We start from the raw sequence: 21141 nt of genomic DNA on the forward strand, positions 1-21141 counted from the left end.
TTTCCAATTTTCAAATTTCGTTCATTTAATCGTTCATTGCTCATCCCCCGTAGGTGATAGCGTGATAATATATAGCCTATGTGTTGAACCGGCCCCTAGGTAATAGTCATGCAAAATTTGATTTAAATCCATGCAGTACTTTTTGAGTTTATCCGGGACAAACATACAGACAAACAGATAAACAGACATACAGACAAAAATTCTAAAAACGACATATTTGGGTTCAGAATCGATTATGGATCACCCCCCAAGTATTCTTTTAAAAAATATTCAATGTACAGTTTTGACTTTCCTATCATTTTATTATATGTATAGATTGGAAATATTCTAAAAGGCAAAGTTCTAAATATAAGTACGAGCATATCGTTCATATATTACAACAGTTATAAACACATGAGCGTATCGTTCACATAGATAGACCATTGCTTTTGAACATCCAACCACATGGTGTTCACATTGACACCTACAATACTACAAAAAAGTCGACATGCAATTATACATCGTAGCTATCAATCATCGCGTCGGTCTGTTATCTGATCTAGAAGCATGCACAATGCATGTCAATCGCGTTATGACAGGATAAATAAAAGCTAAATAGGGGATTAGTAGCTAATTAAGTGTCGAGATTTTTGCCTTTGATAACTACGTATGTAGTTATGTAATTGCCTTGTTTTTTTTAGTGGATTCCAATAGTCACTAGGCATTGCTTGTCATGGAGTTAAATTCCTACGTTTTTAGGTAATAAAATCGTCAGTCTAGATTGCTTACTTGTCGCTCGAATTATTATTATTTTCTCAGTTCCCCCTAAAACTTACACATGCCTCGCGATTCACTGGGTGACATTTCAAAAGTATTATTTTCTTTGGCGAAAACAGTAGCCATATCACGTTCAATAGAATTGTTTCAATTGCAATACACACTAAGATATTCATAGTTTTCTTACGAACCCGTGTGAGAAACGTGTTAGCTATTAGTTTTTTTTATTGTTACTTAGCAATGGCATGATCTCCATTCGTTTATGTACGTGATAGGTTTTTATTTGCTAACGGTGAAAATGATCTGGTTTGAAATAAACCGCTTCATGCAGCCATGATTATCGCTGCAGCACATATTGTTCTTGATTGCAGTTCGGCTAGAATTACTTGGAAACACTTTATAGTGTACCCTGAAACGTGTGGGTAATAAGATGATCGTAACAAGCCACATATTAGGTTGAATAACATAATCTGGAGATGCAGGCACGATTCTTGATCGCCAATAATTTTAAGTATCGGTGAAAATGGTCTTGTTGTTTTTTATTATTTATTATTTTTAAATATTACGATATCGTGGGGCCCGAATTTTTTTCATATAGGCTTGCTTAGTTTGGGGTCCTCAAGTTAGCAAACATGCGCTTGGAAACTTGGCAAACAATTTAACGTTATATTTTTTCTTAAATCCGAGAAAAACATTCTCTTATCCACGCAGTTACAGCAAAAACTTCTGAAATCAAACTTTATTTGACTATTTTTGGCATCTTACAAAAAATCTATGTTTTTGTGAAGTAAACTGTCAGATAGGCATCGAATCACAGCGGGTTGATCGGCCGTCAATTTGCGGAAGAATCGGTTAAAATTGAACACGTGCCGAGCCGCCAGCTGCGAGTTAGTTGATCCTTGATACCATTACCTAGGAATGTTAGGCTACCTACAGTTGACTGTACAATATCAACTATGTGATAACCTGTTGGTTCGATTATGAGGTTATAATAGGAATTGTTTTATTCCTTGAAAAGATAAATACGTTACGTAGTTTTTGAATGAGAAGCCTCTAAAAGTTTGTGAAGGCAATTTTATACTAGAGAGTGTCGAGAGTCCCGAAATTAGCGCAGCAAACCGTTGTGTTTATGACCTCTAAATATAACATGCTAAGCTGACATAGGCATCATTAGACTTAACATACATATACGTACAACTCAAACAATAACTCGTTCCTATCACGATTTCTCTCAACACAATAGCAGAACAATTATACCCCGGCTCATCTCTGGTGTATAAATCAATTTTTAATGCGACCGTTAACGCCATGGTATTGCCAATGACCATGGTATTACCATTACGGGCCAGTAAACTCTCAAGCTTTCGCGATTTACTTGCTCCGAAAACCCACTTCAAGCCCATCAAATTCCACCATCCGGACTTTAATTGACAACCGATTTTCCGATTGTTGTTCGATTCGATTTTCGGTGTCTAATTTCCCCATTTTTTCAAGACGGGCCCGTTAGTGCTGTCAGAACATTCATTCAGTAGAACTCTGGAATCCCATGGTCAAGAGTTGAGATCGACCAGATCACTCGGTCACGACGCTATCGGGCACGAATCGATGCTCACGATCGATCACTTACAAAGAAAAGTAAATCGATGCAATGCGTCTAACGATTCATGGATTAATTGGGTTAATGTATCGATGGGAATGATACATCAGTTTTGAGCAGTTAACGAGCTACTAGTGATGTTCACTGCGCTAATAGAACAGTGTTGTGCGCCATAACTACTGTGTTATTGAATCGAATAGATAATGGCTTTAAGATACTTTTTAATTTTATAATTATTATTAATTTGGAAATCTGTGTTGCAGTAGCATATCTAGCTTCTTCCAATTGCGTATTCGATTGAATAACTATTACTTTTTATGAATCAAAATTGTACCTATCATTTGGCTATTACGTAGATACCATAGCTTCAGTAGGAGATATTGTTTTATAACTGTTATTAAGATATAATTAAAATCATTATACACGGCTCTTAAATCTCTTTTATCTATGAGAAAAAATAATTAAAGAACTCAGTTACAGGTCTTTTATCGTACATAAATCGTTATTGCTATTTTACTAGCAATTGCCATTCGGATTCTTAATCTAGAATCTAAACTGGTCACTTAAATTGCATATTTGCACCTTAGTGAGATGGTGCAATCGTGATCGAGAGGGCTATAAGGATAGTATTTTATGAGAATTGACGCCAATGGCACCTTTATGACTGTTTATTCTCGTCTTGTTAAATGAATAGCACATACATTTCAAGTGTTTTTTTTTTAGTAATTAAGGGCTTTATAGTTAGGAGAATAATATGAAGGAGTAAGTACCTAAAGTGACAGTTTATATTATTGCAAAGAAACCCGAAAGCGATTTGAGTAGTTCATTATAGTATGCAAAATTGAATGACCTACATTTAATAGGTGTTTCTAAACGAAATGTAAACACATTTAGAATGTAACTAAGTAATCAAAATTAGGTCACAAGCCGAAACTAATTATTGTTGTGGTAAAAGCTCGTTAAAATCTGAACCGGTACATTTAGATAAGTGATTTGTGAAAGCCTAGATATTTTGTATCACAATTTGAATAAGCTTCAAAATATTTACGACGAAACAATTGAAGCCTGTGGTAGAAAATTAATTACATTAATTGTGAGGTATGAATTTCAGAAGAAGCTTTTCTTAAAATTCGTTGGTAAAATAAGAACTAAGCCTAAGTTTTACATGGAATAGTATTAAAGTAAAATTAATCACTAAGCTCCTTTAAGTATTTTTTCACCTCGTCACGGTTAGCAGACAGAATTATGAATTAATCGCCTATTTTTTATTTTTAAACATTGAATGTTTTTTCCTAAAAAGCTCATCATTTTAATATTGCCTATAACTTCTCTCAATGTATCTCTCTCTATTCGTTGAAAATGCTTTAAACACAAAATCACTTACATGAAACTACACCAAATCTCCAAGATTTTATAGAAGCTTATTCGAATATGCAGATATTATCGTAAAGCCATTTCCATTTATGAATTATAGATCATGTAATGCAGCCCACTCGTCCTATTTTCACTCGCGACTATCTTGCCTACACGCGATGCGTATCTAAGAAGCCGGCTATCGATCAAAAGGCTCAGGAAATGCGTTATTGTGGCTTTTCCGCACTCAAACTAAGTACAAATGGCCGACATGCTCTCGATTCGCGAAGCTGTTTCGAATACCTTTCTTAGATTACGGTGGTTTTTGGAATCACCAGTAAGATTTGCTATAACTGTTTTATTGTTGCTATTACCATTTCAGAGTTATTTAAGCGTAATACGATGGAAATGTGTAACTTATGAGTAGTGAAGTTGTAGACAATACTGATTGCGATTTCCACTGTTCTCGGGGGGATCTTCTTAATAAGGTACATACTAGGTATATCATTTAAAGTTATGCAGTATTTTTTTCCTAATCTATATAGTGAGTGTATCTCTTGCTAGGCCTGGTAGGCAGATCAATATAAATGAATCCTATTATCGCTGTGACATGAATAGAAAGCGATAGTACTTTTGAATACGTGTCTTTGATACGCAGAAGAATTCGAACATACATTAGAACCTCATTAAACCAACAGATCTAATTTCGTTGATAAAGTGGATGATTGCAGTCGCTCAGATAATCAGCCTACCGTTTCAATATACGCATGTGATGTGCACCTACATAGGTAGTATACCAATGGAATAAGTTTTAAGTTCACGCCTTGAAGAGAGCTCGCCAACTTAGCATCGCATAAAAAATAAATTAGTTTTGCATAAGCAAAAAAATTGATGATATAATTACTTTGGCAAAAAACTGAAAGTATTTAGTATTTAGTCTGACCTGTGATAATAAGCGTTCGATAATTAAAAATATTGTTCGACAAAATAGATGGGAGGATGACGAGGTAACATGATGTACGCAAAAACTAATATGTACCTGTGTATGAACATCTTTATTATTAGTTCGTCTGCCGCCTGTGGCACTAATACATAATAAGGAAGATTTTTTGGTTACGCCCCTCATTTCTTTTTTTCAAATTTTATTTCGATAACCTCTTCCGTCAACGGTTTTACCCACCTCCTGTTTGAACTATTACATGCAGTCAGATAAAAGTAGCCTAAAGCCTACCTTAGTAAATGGGCTATCTAATACTGAAAGAATACTTACTTCAAGTCGGCCCAGTAGTAGTTCCGGTGATTTTCGCGTTCAACATAACAATCTCTTCAACTTTATACTAGGTGTTAGTAGGTATATGTTTTTATGTATTTACTCACTACAATATTATGATTCCAGGACTTTGAAACCTGTGTCCTGAGCGGTGATCGCGAGTGCCGCTACGTGGAAGGTCAGACTCACGAGGGTATCGGCGACCATCGGAGACAGACGCTGTTCTTCTGCGGACACGAGCCACAGTGCACGTAAGTTATACCTATAAAACCTTTGCAGGATTGTTCGAAAGAGTTACCGCGGCCCTGGTACATAAAAGGCCTACGACTGAACACGATGGATTTTTAGTCAGTAAAAGCTCCTCACCACAGCTTACCCACAGCGGGAGGGGTCATTTGATGATTTTTGCTACCACAAAAAAAGTTATACCTATAAATACATACATAGAGATAGTGTTTATTTCTCCAACTTAATTAATTATGCAAGTTTCCGAAAGTGGGTTATTTCGGTACATTTATTTGTTATGTGTTTTGCAAACGGTAGTGTAAACACAAACAAGATTTAAAAAAAAATCCTGAATGACCATTCCAAAGCGATGATATTTGAAATCTTTTGCTCAGTAATCGGTAAATCAGTAGTCGAGACGGATGGAAAATACAAAATAAAATGCGCTTGCGCACTGCACGTCTGAGCAAATATTGCTAAGACTGTTCCTGAAGGCGCTTAGAATATTTCTCGGCTAGTTTAGCACCATCATCATTGCTTTAAAATATTATTCGTCGATTTATTTAACAACATTATCATCTTTGCTACACCGAATCATTTACTCATTTTTTAAAATTACCTTTCTATAACTTACCTAATAATATACCATGATATTCCAGCCCCTTCAACAGCGTGGAAGCCCTGCAGCGCGCCAAGCGTGTGGTAGAAGAACAGTACGCTGTAGTAGGAGTACTTGAAGATATGAACTCGACGCTGCTGGCGCTGGAGAGATACGTGCCCAGGTTCTTCCAGGGAGCACTCAAACTGTATTGGGGTTAGTATTCACTCATCATCCTCTCGACCGTATCCTAATTTTATTTGGGGCCGGCGCTGTGTTCTTCTTCCATAATCTTCCATCTGCCGTCATCTCAAATTTAACATAATAATTAAATTTTGTCGTACTCTTCCACAATACTACTAATTTAAATTTCATTTTTCCGCATGACAGTAGCCGAAGTTATTTTCTACTATAATAACTGATAACTGCAATTGCTGGATAAAATATTTTCATTAAGTTTGTATGTCGCAGTGAATTAGTTGAAATAGCCATTAAATCAAACAGCAATTAAGCCTTTTCACAGAAATAAAGCCAATAATTTTGCAATAAGGTTGTGATGAGATTAAATAAAATTTTGCTCTTGCACTTTTCCATTCATTCTATGGTTCTACCAAAACCAATAAAACAATATAATTTAGCTTTCCATTTGAGGAAGTAGGAAATTAATCATAAGCCGATTACTCAGCCGAGTACCAATTGTCCAATACAAACCATATGATAGGTATGCAGTATCGATTTGACCTACCTCACTCAACTGCGTAAATCCTCTCGAGCTATTTATAGATACCATTGCATTTGGTGCGTCATGTGTTATCAATTCCAACTGTTATGATGTTATGTAGGTAGAATTACCAGATATAACGAACTAACTGTTGCCTGTGGTCTGCGTCGGGAACATTTTCCCCTCAAGGATAAAATGTAGCCTAGTTATGTCCTGTCTTGTATGACTTCTAGACTATCTCATCATTATTAGCCTTTTTTTAATCGTCCAACTGCTGGGCACACATAGAAAGATTGAGCGTTAATTATCAATGCGGGGTGATTTCAGACTTTATTCCTACTTTAAATGTCTAGTCTAATGTCATTGTTCTTATAGTCTGACATCGCGAGATACTTTTATTAACATTAGTAAGGATTATGATAACAATATCACACTCAAAACACCCCTCTCTTAATCCTTAGATTTGATATTACCTACCTTGCTTCACTCACCTCATACCATTTCCAAATTACAGAAGAAATGAACACATTCAGCCGGATCAACCGCAACGCCTTCAAGCCCCCTGTCTCCGAAGAAGTCAAGCAGATCGTTCGAGCAAACTTCACTAGGGAGATAGAATTCTACGAGTTTTGTAAGCAGAGGTTACATATGCAGCTTAGGGCTCTTAGGGACCCCACAATTACGGTCCCAACACCCCGTAGCTCCAGAACACGGAGGGCACATAAGACCCCCAGAGTATAACCGTATTAATCTGATGGGTAGCCCATCCCTTCTAGACTTTGAAGTGAGGAGTTGAATTTTAATACGGAGGACTGATGCTGATGTATCCAGTGACACGTGAAACGTGATATTTGAGTTGTTTGTCACTTGATTTTTAGACTGTTTTTGTGAAGGCTTGTTTGCGGGCATGGTGGATTTATTTGGTCTGTTCGTTTTTTAAAATAATCTCCTTTTCGAAAATCTTTTTCAAAAACTTATATTATACAAGTTAAAAGATCTTCTGGCTATCATCATCAGCCTATCGCAGTCCACTGCTGGACATAGGCCTCTCCAAGTGCACGCCACTGAGATCGATTTTCGGCTTCTCGCATCCAGCTCCTGCCAGCCGCCTTGCGCAAGTCATCACTCCACCGTGCCTGAGGACGTCCTACACTACGTTTGCCGAGGCGTGGTCTCCACTCTAGAACGCGTTTACCCCAACGGTTATCGGTTCTTCGGCTAATATGGCCAGCCCACTGCCACTTCAGCTTGCTGATTCGGTGGGCTATGTCGATGACCTTGGTTCTCTGACGGATTACCTCATTTCTGATGCGATCCCTCAGAGAAACGCCGAGCATAGCTCTTTCCATAGCCCGCTGAGCGAATTTAAACTTGTGAACCAGCCGTACCGACAGTGTCCACGTTTCGGCTCCGTAAGTCATGACAGGTAGGACGCACTGATTGAAGGCTATTTGATTGAATATAAGTTAGAAATTAAAGAGCCTCAACCAGTGAATTATCACTCAAATATTTCGGAAATATACGGTCACATAAGTATTGTAAAGTCCTTATTCCTCTCTTTGATATGCCTTTACTTAAAATACAAGTTTGTATATACGTAGGTTCGTTAAAACAAGACTTACCTGTCTTTGGAATCTTAGATAACAATTAATGTAGTTTATTATTTAATTTATGTGAATATACGTCGAATAAAGATTGTGTATAGAAAAGCGAATGAAAATAGTAACGGTGTACATTTTGCCAGTAAATTGAAAAACTAATGACGAATTAGGATATTTAAATAATTAGCCTCTAAGCTTCGTATTGTTTGTTGTTGTGTAAGCGTGATCGCCGCCATCTTGGCTATTGGCGCGAAAATGTAACTATTTATTGTAATTAATTATTTAAGTGATGTCCATATTTTTATATTAAGCGGCAACCGTTATAAGTACAGCTTCCAGTTTTTATGAAATTGTATATTTTAGTAATAATGCCTTAGCTTAAGAAAACTATCTCTTTTAATGAATGGTGATTCTATTATTTTATTGTGTATTACAGAGTGAAATAATTCAGAACTCTGTCAGTCTTTCCCTAAATCTCTACCTGATGATCTGTACCTTAGGCTGCAATAAATTATTTATTACGCGATCAAATTAAAGTGTAATTGTGATATAATATTTTGCTAATTGTTAAGATTCTGTAATTAAAGTACTTACATAGTTTTAAATAGTTTTTTGTTTCTCCGAGAGACCTGGGCCTTGGTATATAACAGGTGTAGTCCCACGTTGGGCGCCATTATATATAAAATATGAATATGAATTAGGTATCTGTTGAATACACCTGCATAAGTTTTCACTAATGGATAGAGAATTTATGAAGAAGATTAGGTATGTCCTGCTACACCTGGGATGAGTCCATAGGAATTATACCAAAACCTTTTAGCCCGCTTACCAAAACTTACTTTTGACCTCGAATATCGAGGTGATCGAAAGTAATATTTTACTTTAAATAATAGTGAACCTAAGGCGTCCATCAGCTTTCAGGACTGCGAATTTCTATTATCTAAGCACCATATGTTCAAATTGACTGAGCTATATCCCGATTTGTGTTGAGCAAGTTTTAAATTCCTTATATTTTAGTATTCTTATTCTGAAGACCAGTGTGGTAGATTCAATTCTTTAACTTACTGGATTTTCTTGTTTGAAGCACCTGATCATATTTACCTACCTTTTGTCTCATTTCAATTGACCAATTGCTATTAATTTAAGGAGCATGCTTAATCCAAATAAAGGAAATAATATCACTATTAATATTTCAGGGCATATAAGATAAACCACAAGATCATAATTATGCACATTAATTTATTAGGTATGTATTTATTATAAAACAGGAGTCAATTATAAGAGTAACAATAATAGTTCATAAGGATAGCATTCAAATTGTTTAAAATTAATATGGCCACATTTTAAGAATTCAGGTACATATACAAAATAGACAAAAGATCGGCCTAATAAATAAATTATAATATCGCTTAAAAGTAACAATAATTTAATTTCGTAATTTCTAATAGTCTCATTTATTAAAATCTCAAAACTGAATTAACAACTGGCTATTATTTATCAGTTCTCACATAGGAAGTATGTCATGATACCGTGATTATAAAAATATAAATATATCCAGATTAAAACATCGATATAAAATATTTTAGTTACAATATTATTCGCATAGGATTCGTAGTTTCGAAACATTTTTAATAACATTGTTCTTATTCTTATACTACTTTAACTATTTAAAAACTTTACAACGGCATAACAAGGAAGATATATTATGTCACCAAAGATGCTATAACTAGGGATATTCGTATTATCTACAGTTCATTAAGACGTTATGTGAATAAAATCTTTCTATCTAGGTGATACCGTGATACTCTTAACTCGACATATTATAATTATTACAAAGGTCTAATAATGTCATAAAAATGTATTAAAATATTAATTAATATCATTCAGAATTCGTCTCTCTTATATTTATGTACAAGGAGAGGCGCGGCCGCACTCACCGCACACACAAACATCACATTTTATTGTCCTACGGGACGCTACGCTACAGTTAACATAGTATGAACGAAAATCTATGAAATATACACACATTCTATATTAACTCGAAACATCGTTATTGCAAAATGGCACTCTGAGGACGAGTCGCACACTCGTCGATTTCAATATCTACGCCTAGTCTAATTTATATCACAAGTACGCTTTACAACGTGAAGCCTCATCAATTGAAGAGCTCAGGACGCCCGCTCTGCCTCGCCCGGGGCCGCCGGCGGGCAGCCCGCGCAGGAATGTGTTCGCCGGCCCGGGCGGCGGCGGACGCGCTGCTCGTCGCCTCGACACTGTCACCTCGCGGCTCTTCGCGGCCGCGTCAGTAGAACGACGGGTGCCAGTCCACAGTAGGGTGCAGCGGACCTGATGCTGCCGGCGCGTTCGTCGCACTGGCGGCTGTCATCGGGCCCAGCGCCAAGCAGTCGAAGCAGTAGTTAGCTCCACTGTTGCTGTCCCAGAACTGTTGGCCCTTGCACAAGAATCTCACGGCCAGTTCCAACCGCTGTCCCGACGATATCGCCGGAGCGTACAATACAAATTGGAAGCGGTCTGAGAAACCGTCGCACGATCCCTGCACATAGGAAGCTTGCAGGTCCGTGTACGTTTTCCACCTGTTCATTGTATAGCGTATGTGTACAGTCTTATGGAAGTCCAGGTTCCGTACGCGCACGGAGCCGCACACGGTGACGTGTACGCCGTCGCATACTCGCGCACTTTCAAGGCACACATTTTGCGTTTCGAGTTTATCTGTGATGTCCACTGGTAGTTGGAATAGTGGAACCAGTGTGAGTGCTCCAAGCCGAGGTGCAGGCCGGGCAGGTGGGGTACTCTGAACATCACACCCAGTGAGGTCGTCATATGCGGATTTTGGTACAACTGGAATTTCATCCATAAAGGTTTTAACATCCGCAAGATCCAGTCCTAAGACATCCGCAAAACGAACGATCTTTTTACGTCCTGGCGTACCGGGTGGCGTTTTACCAGTTTTGAGTGAGGAGCAGCGCCGAACACGTTGTGGTCGGTCATCTTCTATTTCTGTTTCTGTTTGTTTTTGATCTTCATCATTACTTTCTGCACTCAAAATGGACGGCTCGACTTCAGGTGTAGGCAATACTTCGTTTTCTATAGAAACTTCACTGGTTATTATGTGTAACGGTTCAGGCCTATGTTCATTGCGTGTAACTTTTTCTGTCTCTAAAACTTGTTCTGGGGCTTCTGTCGGCGTTTCCTCATCAAGCGGAATTTCAGCTTCAGCGAGGGATAAGTTTTCCCCGCATTCTGTTGTGTAGGTTTCGGTGCTTTTCTCATTTTGAAAGTCTTCCTCAAATTCAACAATGTCTGAAGGTTCACTCTTGGCAGATTCGAATTCTGAGTCACTGTCTAATGTGGCACTTTGAAAGTTAGTTAAACTAAAAGAGTCTGTTTCTAAGGCAGCAATGGGTTTGGCGGCACAGTCGATTTCATCGAAGCTATTTTGACGAGCACAACCCTCAAAAGTAATGGCCGAATATAAACGTTTATCTGCGTGTCCATTTTCTCTGGGAATTGGCTGAAGTTTCACTGGTGGAGTGCACTCCGTATAAAAGGCGGTAGAAAATATGAAACCATTTTTCGTTTTGTCTGGTTGCTGTAATAAAAATTTTGTTTGTTCTTTAGGTTTTTCGGGTTCAGAGTCAACGTCGTAAAACGGTTGTTCTTGGCTGTCAGTAGGAGATCTTTCAGGGAAGGCGGGCTCGTACTCATCGACGGGGCTGGAGGGGCTCTCGCACTCGAGCTCGAAGTCGTAGAAGGTGTCGAGGTCTCGTGTGGCGGTGGAGGTGGTTGCCCGGTGCGGCACGGTGGCGTCGCGCGTCAGCCAGCTGCTCTCGCAGTGGTCGTCGCTGGCGCCGCCGAGGTTGCTGAGCCGCGAGTGCAGGTCGCGCGCGAACGCCGCGGCACGCCTGCCGCACGACATCGGCAGCAGCGAGGTCAGTCCGCACTGCGACCCTGCTCGATCTCCGCTCATCTGCGTCTGAAACATACAAATTCAACTATTACATATTGAACCGCTTGCAGATTGTTTTCTGGTGAGGAGGCTATTTATAATATAAAGGTGACCTAGATGGTTATTTTATTCATTTTGGCACCGACAGAGATCGTAAGAGAGCGAAATAACAGCTGCATACAAAATGCAAGAATTCAAAACTTTCAGCCTATTTTGGTACCGAAAGAATTCATTTTCTCCACACCCAGATTTTCTATAAATCTTGTCAACTTATGTGGTCATCAGCTATTTATTCTTCGCTATCACAAAATGAATGTTGAATGTCAAAAGTGAACGACCTCGATAAGATAATAAAATTACATTGCTTCTCTGTGAGCAGAGGAACCCACGGACACATGAATTAGATAGTATAAATGCACAGCTGATGTTCGTACAATTATCCTGCACATCCGATGTAAAATATTTATATGACTAGTCTTAGCCCTCCTAGCAACCCTGTAAGATCCGATTTATCTTAATAGTACTTAATCAAATGCTTCAGTGATACAGTAAAAGAATTGCGGATATTTGTATTTGTAGGTGTATATATATTGTACTAGCCGTTTTCCCGCGGTTTCACCCGCGTCCCGTGGTAACTACTGCCCGTACCAGGATATGTACCTATGTTACTCGTGGATAATGTAGCTTTCGAATGGTGAAAGAATTTTAAAAAACGGTAAAGTAGTTTTTGAGCCTATTCATTACAACCAAACAAACAAACAAAGTTTTCCTCTTTATAATATTAGTATAGATAAGTATAAGTTGTATAAGTATTTGAATGTAGGCTTGGAAAACTGAAAATAAATCAAAGTAACTACTGAAATTCTTCAAAATATTTATGAGAAATCTCAGACAAAATATTTCCCAAATCATATTTTATTTGGCGCTAGGATCAATCAAAGTGTCACAAATTTTGTGAGATTCAAGGAAAGTGCCACTTTCTTGCAGGTGCGTGTCAGCTGTAGCACTGTGAAGGTCAGTGGCCGACCTATTTAAGAGACAAGCTAAGTGGGTCGCCTAGCCTTGACCTCCATGCCAGCCAACTCTTGTGACACATGCTGATAAAATCAAACTGCCCAATCAGTTGTAATTGTCATGAACATCTCGTCTTTTAGTGTCGATAATAAATTGACGGGAACGAACAAGTACTCACAATGAGGCCACGCGATACAAAATAAAAAAGGGCGGTGAAAGAGGAACTTTAATCATTAATGAGGACGTCGTTGACAATAAGACTACAGTAACCCGATATCTTGAAGATTTGCCAAGAGAAAATATAACAATAACCTAGAAATCACACATCAATCATTTCATTAATGTTCCAGAATGTCAAAAGGTCAGATAATTCCAGCACAACAGCGTCGCTGATGCGGTTTTATTTTGATTTGCTGTAGCGGACGAGCTCGTTTATTACCGCAAACGCTCTGTTTGTTGTCTTCAAAATTGATCTAAATTAAAATGAGCTGTTGCGAAATTGAATTGAATGCGCGTGACAGTGACGAGAGTGGACATATGATAACAGGCCATTTATCCTGTATACAGACACGGGTACGTATGGATTTAGGAAGTTTGATAGCATGTAGTTGAAGATGTTTCGTAATTAGATTCGGGTGCCAAAAGTAACGTCACGGAAGCGGGGGCGACCGAACGAGCATCTGGCGATGGCAGTGGTGGCGCAAGTCCGGTTCGATGACGACCGTGATAGTTAATTCTAGCAGCTTTCGGAAGTTACTGAATCAATTTGTTTAGATAAGTCTGGATGTTGCGGTTCCAAGTTAGGTGTCTAGCACTGCCAAAACAAATATCGCGCGTGTTGATATGACACAAGACGCGCATCATATTTACTGAAATTATGATCCGTAGCCAAAAGGAGGCCACTCGATATGACTATACTAAGATGAATTATTATTCATGATGTTTGCGATTTTAATGCGTTGAGTAATAGCAACCTATGAATGAACATCGAAATTGGAAGATTACGCATACGATCCACATGTGGTACATTGTAAGGAGGACCGTACTCGTGTCTTTCACAGTTTTCCAGTAAATCTGACACCACCAACTATTCTAACATCTTTATCGTCATCATCAAATCAGAGTAAAACGTGTCAACAATTGCAAGAACATTATCCAAATCCCTAATGGCAGCCTCATTATTAAGATCTATTTCTGAAGACCCCTAATGCGTAGGATCTGCATATGTGGTGGACACTCGTGTATAGTCACATGAACCCACGTCACTGAGTAAAACGAACCGGTACACTTTCGTAGGAGGTACATTTTCAGTTAAATATAGTTCAGTAATGCATCGCGGCATCAGTGGCCAGGCCGCCATTATCCAATCAGGCCGACTCGGTCACCGCTCCGAGGCTCGCAACCACGCCACTCGTTATTGTTCATAAATAATGGCCGACTCAATTCTCGTAATGTATTATTACTACACGATTTGCGAGAAACAATGAAGAGTCTGATGGCGGTCCTGGACTTTGCATGTGAAAGTGGCTTTCAGCCGCTTACGAAACTTCTTCGTCTAACTTTTAGGAAATTCTTTGATTTTGTTTACATTCGTCCATGTTATGCTCTCGAAACGTGAGTAGAAGTAGAATCGGACCTATTTACCGAAGCCTCTTTCCTGAAAGATAGCAACTGCAATTACAAATAGAGGTAGAATGAAGCTCAATAAAGCTCCAATAGGTCCACATTATCTCAAGTGGGTTTTCACAAGTACTAGCACACAATGATAACTAGCCAAGAAAGTTGATAACAAAGGAGTTATCGAAGAAACAACAAGCTTGTATAAAGAACAGTGTCATGTGTGTGTGTCTGTCTGTTTGTAAACACTGGAAACGTCTTTCACAGGTGATTGGCCAAGGTGACTGGATGTAAAGAAAGCACTCATTCATCGTACAATGATAACCTTTTAGTATTACATCTTTATTCTTGACATAATTGTTGCTGTAAATAGTTTTTGTTGGTCATCAATGATTTTTATAGAATGGTTGATCTCGTTTAACTCAAACTCGAACTTTTTTATTTAAAATAGGCAATAAAGCTCTTTTGAAAAGTCAAGCTCGTTGTATGATTAGGTACAAGGATTGGAAACCTCATGGAGAAGAACTGGGAAGAAATTCCATACACTCTTTTCAAAAAATCTAAGGTTTAGAATAGTTTTCTTACAGTTATCCTCCTAGTTATCCCCGAGAGAAGCCAATATGATGTATTATAGAATATTAGATTTTAATTCAAGAAGGACTAAACCTGAAATATATTTACCAGTGGAAATTTTTTATATTGACAGTTGATTGATATTAAAAGTACATAAAGATAAGCTTGTCAGGTGGTAATTTCTTTTATTGCTTGTTGTAGTCATTACTTTCATATAAACAGTGACATTTTTATATGCTTTTTGATAATTATAATCAAATTAAGTGTATGTAGTTATTCGGTCTTAGGGAAAATTGACAACGATACGTAGGTATTCAAATTTGAACATCTTCATAACAACAAAACTTGATTTTCTAGTTTCTCTTGAAGCTATTAGCCGTTTTCAAATATAGCATTGAAAGTCAAATCATTTCTGTACATATTTGCCAATATCTATACATACGAACGTCCTGTGTGACCTTTCTAAGCTTATTTTATCCAAGACATAATTGTTTCACCAATTAGCGTCATGTTGCAAATTCATACATACAAAATGCCTACAAAAAAATGTGCTCTATCATAACCTCAGTCAGCATCATTCAGCAAGTTTATCAAATGCTTCTTGGAGTCTAGAAAAAACCTCAGGCAATTACTTAATTGAGACGCTAAACAAAACTTGAAGAAAATGGATGTGTCCATAGTCCATACATTGGCTTCAAACCTTGCCTATCCTTATCCATGTATGTAAATCTTCGTCAATATTGCACTGTAGACCGAGACGAACCACAAGACATACATATTCGCCTGTCGGGATGTTTGCAACAAACAATCGGGTCGGGGCAGATCCTTTATTCTATAATGGTTCATCCATTTATTCATAGAACTGTAGTTATCAATCGTGCGACTGCGCACGCACCCACCGTTTAGGGTTCGGCGCATAAATCTGAATTGCTGTAAGTACTGGTGGAATCAATTGCCTAGGTATTGAGAGTAATGTATGTTGACAAGAATCTGCGCTAACAAAACTACATAAGAAGTAGCCAGGCTCTTCGTATTTTCAAAAATGTTTCGAAAGTCCTCGTTTTACAATACAGTTTTCCTGATTTTAAAGTCATGCCGTCGTAATGTAGCGGAAATTTCGAACTCGTTCATAACTTTCGTCCTTCGCATTTTCAACGCATTATTTATGCATCATTAGAAAGCTCTTTATTGCTGCCAAGAAAACGTTAATAACTGCAGCAGCTTTTACAAAAATAATTCAAAACTAACTGTAAAGCAATAAAATTTACGACGTACGTTAGGTAAAATTAATAATTATAATATACGGGAAACTTCATCATGACAATAGAATTTAGAAAATGTTGGCATGCATCCTCCTTGTATCGAATGCAATAACGCTGTCCATTCTTGATTTCTTACCTACCAATTTCCTTTATAACCTCACAGACTAATATACTATGGCTATATAATATAAATTACGAATTTTCCATCATAATCCACCATTCCATTATTAGTTATCTCAAGAGGTTGAGCTTACAGTTGATAGTACATTGAAAAACGACAATTATTAATTTATGTAATAACTCATATCATTTATAATACCCATGCTGGGCATAAACTCTATGATGAATGGATTATACATGTATGAGAAAAGTATCGAGGGCGTATAAATTAATATTTAACTGTTACTCGATATAGGTTGTTTGTATCACCGTGTCGCATATTTTTCATGGTGCCATAATAATAAGCCTTTTGTAGGTCGATGGCCGTTTAACTATTTTGCTTCTGATCAAACCAGATAATTAAATAATTCTTCTTTGAATTCACTCAATCAATCACAACTTAGGAAAATATTGAAATTACTAACTTGTAATCGGATTACAACAATAACAAAATAAACTGTATATGCGAAGCGGAAAAATTTACAAGTGTTTTTGGGTTGTCCTAACAACGTAATAGCAGCTGTGTTTAAAAAATAAATAATAATCAAGATAATGAAGCATTCCTCGCAAGTGCCTACAACTACAAGAATTAGATGCGTGTCGTCACAAGGCGCTCAATGAAGTTCGATAAGCCTGGTCATTGAACCGCAGATAAGGCACAATTGCACGCGACATCGGCCGATACAGTAAGTATTGCCAATGAGACCATTGTAGCACTCCTCTATTTAGCGTGCACTTTAACGTTGCAATTATTATGAGTGACTTTATAACCAGCCACTTCAGAAAGCCTCCATTCAGAAATAGATGACGTACCTACCAGCTATTGTGAATGATCTAATAAGAGGATATTCTTTCACATCGAAATGATTTACATAATTTGTAATGAGGTGTATTGTGTCGTCAAGGTTTCACACATTGACAATCGAGGATAAGCGGATGCAGAAAGATGCATTGCAGATTTTAATATTCCAAGCGGTATATTGCATTTTGATGTTACAACACAACGTATTTATCCTACCTAGTGATGGCAGCTTTTTAAGTCATCGTTTGCATTCACATCACAGACTTTGATGTTCCTTTTGACATTACAGAGCTAAGTAAGTATGTAGTTGTAAAAGGACTTTTCAAAATTTGAGAATAACGTGAGGAATTTGTAATGAAAATGGTATTTTGACGTTATCTCGATCGGTCTCATTAATTAAAAGATAATGGCGGAATTAAACTTTACTAACTATTCATAAGTGTTATCTTGTTTGACAAATTTTTTCTTGTTTGTCTGTGTTAAATCAGAAGATTTTAATTTTGTTTACGATTTATAGTCCTTTTTTTATACTTAATTTGACGTCTATTACCTACCATCTTCAATAGATGCTTTCCAGTGGCGGATTTACAAATTTGCCGCTAGTAGGCCATTCAATTTTTGCCGCCCCTAATGATTGTGAACTTAATGATAGATATTTCTGTCAGTTACTAGATTATTTTTGCAACACGCTATGTAACGAAGAGTTTAATGTTGACCTAACAAGTTTATCTGACAGCGACTTTAAAGCGTAAAACCTCTGTAACTTTTAAACGGCTCATTTGATTTTTCATGAAACATGTCTAAGAACACTCGCCCGTAAAACACCTGTAATACAAAACCAAATTGAAATCGGTTCATTCGTTCGGGTACTAAGTATGATCAGTGGCGTACGCCGCATCGGGTGGCACCCGGGGCGGACTACCTATTGAGCACCCCCCAAAAAAAAAACGACACAATATAATCACGGACTAAAATTATAATTGAAGTACTTAAAAATCGTGTAGAAATCATTCATGGTGCTTTTTGCTAGGTTTAACATAAAGAAACCGGAGTCATACCACTGCAAAGTTATAAAGCGCTAGCTAGTTTTATAAAAACCAGTGTCAAGTAAAAAAGCCGCGAGCGCAAAATTTTTAAGTTTTAGAACAGTAAAGTATCAAAAGGAGTTTATAAAACCGGCGTAAAGTGAAAAAGTCGCGAGCGTAGCGAGCGCAAAATTTTTTTAGTTTTGGGATACAAACGTACCCAAACAAATGTGAAAAAAAACCACTGCAAATAAAAGAAGCCGCGAGCGTAGCGAGCGGGAAATTTGTGATTTTTGGGACGCAATGATATCTAAAGAAATTAGAAAAAAGTAACTGTCAAGTGAAAGGCGAAATTTTTGAGTCTTGGAACACCAAAATACTCAAACAAGTTTGAAAAAAAAAACTTTTTACAAAAAAATAAAACCGACTCCCAAAAACACTGAAAAGCAAAAAAATCTATTCTTAGGTGCATCGACCTAGAAGTCAGTGTCTAATGGATGTTCCTGGGTTTAACGCCACCGACTTTTAGGCCGATGCACCTAAGAATATTTTTTTTTGCTTTTCAGTGTTTTTGGGAGTCGGTTTTATTTTTTTGTAAAAAGTTTTTTATTTTTGTCTTTTCAGTGACAAGCATAGTTGTCACTATCCGCATTTGTGGAAAGTTCTCATCAATACGAATAATATAAGCCCAAACACGAGGTAGTTTACATATTCAGTTGTCGAGTTCCCTCGACCTTCTCCGGTCTCCATCATCAGGTCAGCTCTAAACCTTCAGAGTTGCAAAGGTCTCGTCAATACAAATAATATAAGGCCAAACGCGAGGTAGTTAAGATGTGCCGTTTAGGAGTTTCCTCGATCCTCAGTCGTCTCCATCATCAGATCTGCCCTAAACCTCCATATTATTGTAGTCTCATCAGATATACACATAAATATAAAGTTTTTACCCCATGCTCGCCTACAATTTTCAAGAGATGCCCTATTTCTCAGGGTTTCCACCGTCAGATCCCGATCTGATGACGATGGAACCAAATGACAAGCATACCCTTTCAAAAAAAAAAGAATTTTTGAAATCGGTCCAGGCGTCTTTGAGAAATCGAGTAACAAAACCTTCTCCTTTTTTGAAGTCGGTTGAAAACCAATGTAAAGTGAAAAAGTTGCGAGCGCAGCGAGCGCGAAATTTTTTGAGTTTTGGGACACAAAAGTAAAATTATTTGGGACATAAAGTCCTCCACCTTCTGAACAGCTTAGAAATCGTCAGCGTAAAGCGTCAGTTGTTTTTGCTACTTCGGTGCTTTAACTTTGTGTTAGATTGGACTCAAAGAGCGCCGAAATAACCAGAAATGATGAAAGAACCGCGAGCGAAGCGAGCGGATCCATCAATTTAGTTTTATTGAAACGCTATTGGAATATTTTAAAATTCATGATTACATAAACCTAAGCGTATATTACAGTGCGTTTATTAATCGTTTATTTATATATGGATTGTGTACTCGTATAATCATTAAAAAAAAACTGTAAAAAAAATTAGCAAAATTTGCCGCCCCTCTAAATCTGCCGCCCTAGGCACTGGCCTACTTGGCCTATTGGTAAATCCGCCACTGATGCTTTCCAAAGTCTGTCTTAAGCTTTCGTAGTAACTATTCAGTAATCTGTGCTTAAGCTGTACATAAAAATAAATCAAGTAAAAACTGCTCCTATCTAGTTAGTTAGGTATTATGTTTGAGGCAGTTATCTTAATATTTGACCAGACATCCCAAATATAAATTATTTTTATGATAACAGTAAGGCAAATACTGTCACAAAAAAAGGTTTGGAATTAATTATTATCTAAGTAAAGAATGTGAAGATGAAACATAAATAAACTTATTTAAAAATCGCTTAAACTCAGATATGTTATGAATGGTATTGTTTATATATGTATTTTCCCTACCAGACCTCGGGACTACAGAGTCCCGGATTTTTGGGAGGCGAACGTGGGGCCGAAGCCAACACGCTGAAGCCCTTTTGAGACAACTTTAATGAAATGGTGACACAAAACCGACGATTATCCCTGTATACACTATAGAAATGTACCCAAGGACAATCCCCGGTTATGTGCTAAACTATTGCTAACTATGGATGAAAACTATTTGGGCTATTGTGATGGGATGCTAGTGGACTAGGAATGGGGAAACTACGGGAACTATGGCACCTGCCGATAACAATGTAATAAATACACGTAAAAATGGCAGGTGGAGACTCGCCAACTCACTTACTGGGCCCCCGGGAATCAGTCGCTAAATCGCAACAAGGGGGCAACAGGTACATGAGCGGCTGAAGGGTGAGGATACCTCGGCGGACTTTAAACGCAGATCACGCGCTCCCTGTGGGTCCAGCATCACCGGCCCACTCGCCACTTACCACGAGGCACCTACCCTCCGAGCGGGCTGCTAACCCTACTCTAGCGACTCCACTCTGACCGGCCGGTGAAGGCAAGCCAAGAGGCGGGAGACCTATCCCCCGTCATGCTTCACTCCGGTAGGCCGGAGATGGGGGACAGTATACTCTCCCTGGAGCACTCGGATATATATAGCCCCGAGGGGTCGCTACTCCCCGTCATCC

At 38.0% G+C, this 21141-nt stretch overlaps 2 protein-coding genes across 6 annotated transcripts in view; one reads left to right on the plus strand and one right to left on the minus strand.

Moving 5' to 3' along the window:
- LOC124634930 (heparan sulfate 2-O-sulfotransferase pipe) overlaps window positions 1-7473 on the plus strand; it is an 83207-nt gene extending 75734 nt beyond the window's left edge. For both annotated transcript variants that reach the window (XM_047170622.1, XM_047170621.1), the window contains exons 8-10: window positions 5103-5227; window positions 5861-6015; window positions 7035-7473. In XM_047170622.1, the coding sequence (XP_047026578.1) occupies window positions 5103-5227; window positions 5861-6015; window positions 7035-7261 (507 nt within the window). In that variant the 3' untranslated portion in view covers window positions 7262-7473. The remainder of the gene's footprint in view (window positions 1-5102; window positions 5228-5860; window positions 6016-7034) is intronic.
- Window positions 7474-9340: 1867 nt separating this feature from the next.
- Window positions 9341-21141, minus strand: part of LOC124634929 (glycogen-binding subunit 76A) — a 49307-nt gene continuing 37506 nt past the window's right edge. For all 4 annotated transcript variants that reach the window (XM_047170619.1, XM_047170618.1, XM_047170616.1 and 1 more), the window contains exon 2: window positions 9341-12115. In XM_047170619.1, the coding sequence (XP_047026575.1) occupies window positions 10424-12109 (1686 nt within the window). In that variant the 5' untranslated portion in view covers window positions 12110-12115 and the 3' untranslated portion in view covers window positions 9341-10423. The remainder of the gene's footprint in view (window positions 12116-21141) is intronic.

This window comes from Helicoverpa zea, chromosome 12 (genome assembly GCF_022581195.2).
Source record: "Helicoverpa zea isolate HzStark_Cry1AcR chromosome 12, ilHelZeax1.1, whole genome shotgun sequence".
In the NCBI taxonomy this organism is placed as follows: Eukaryota; Metazoa; Arthropoda; class Insecta; order Lepidoptera; family Noctuidae; genus Helicoverpa; species Helicoverpa zea.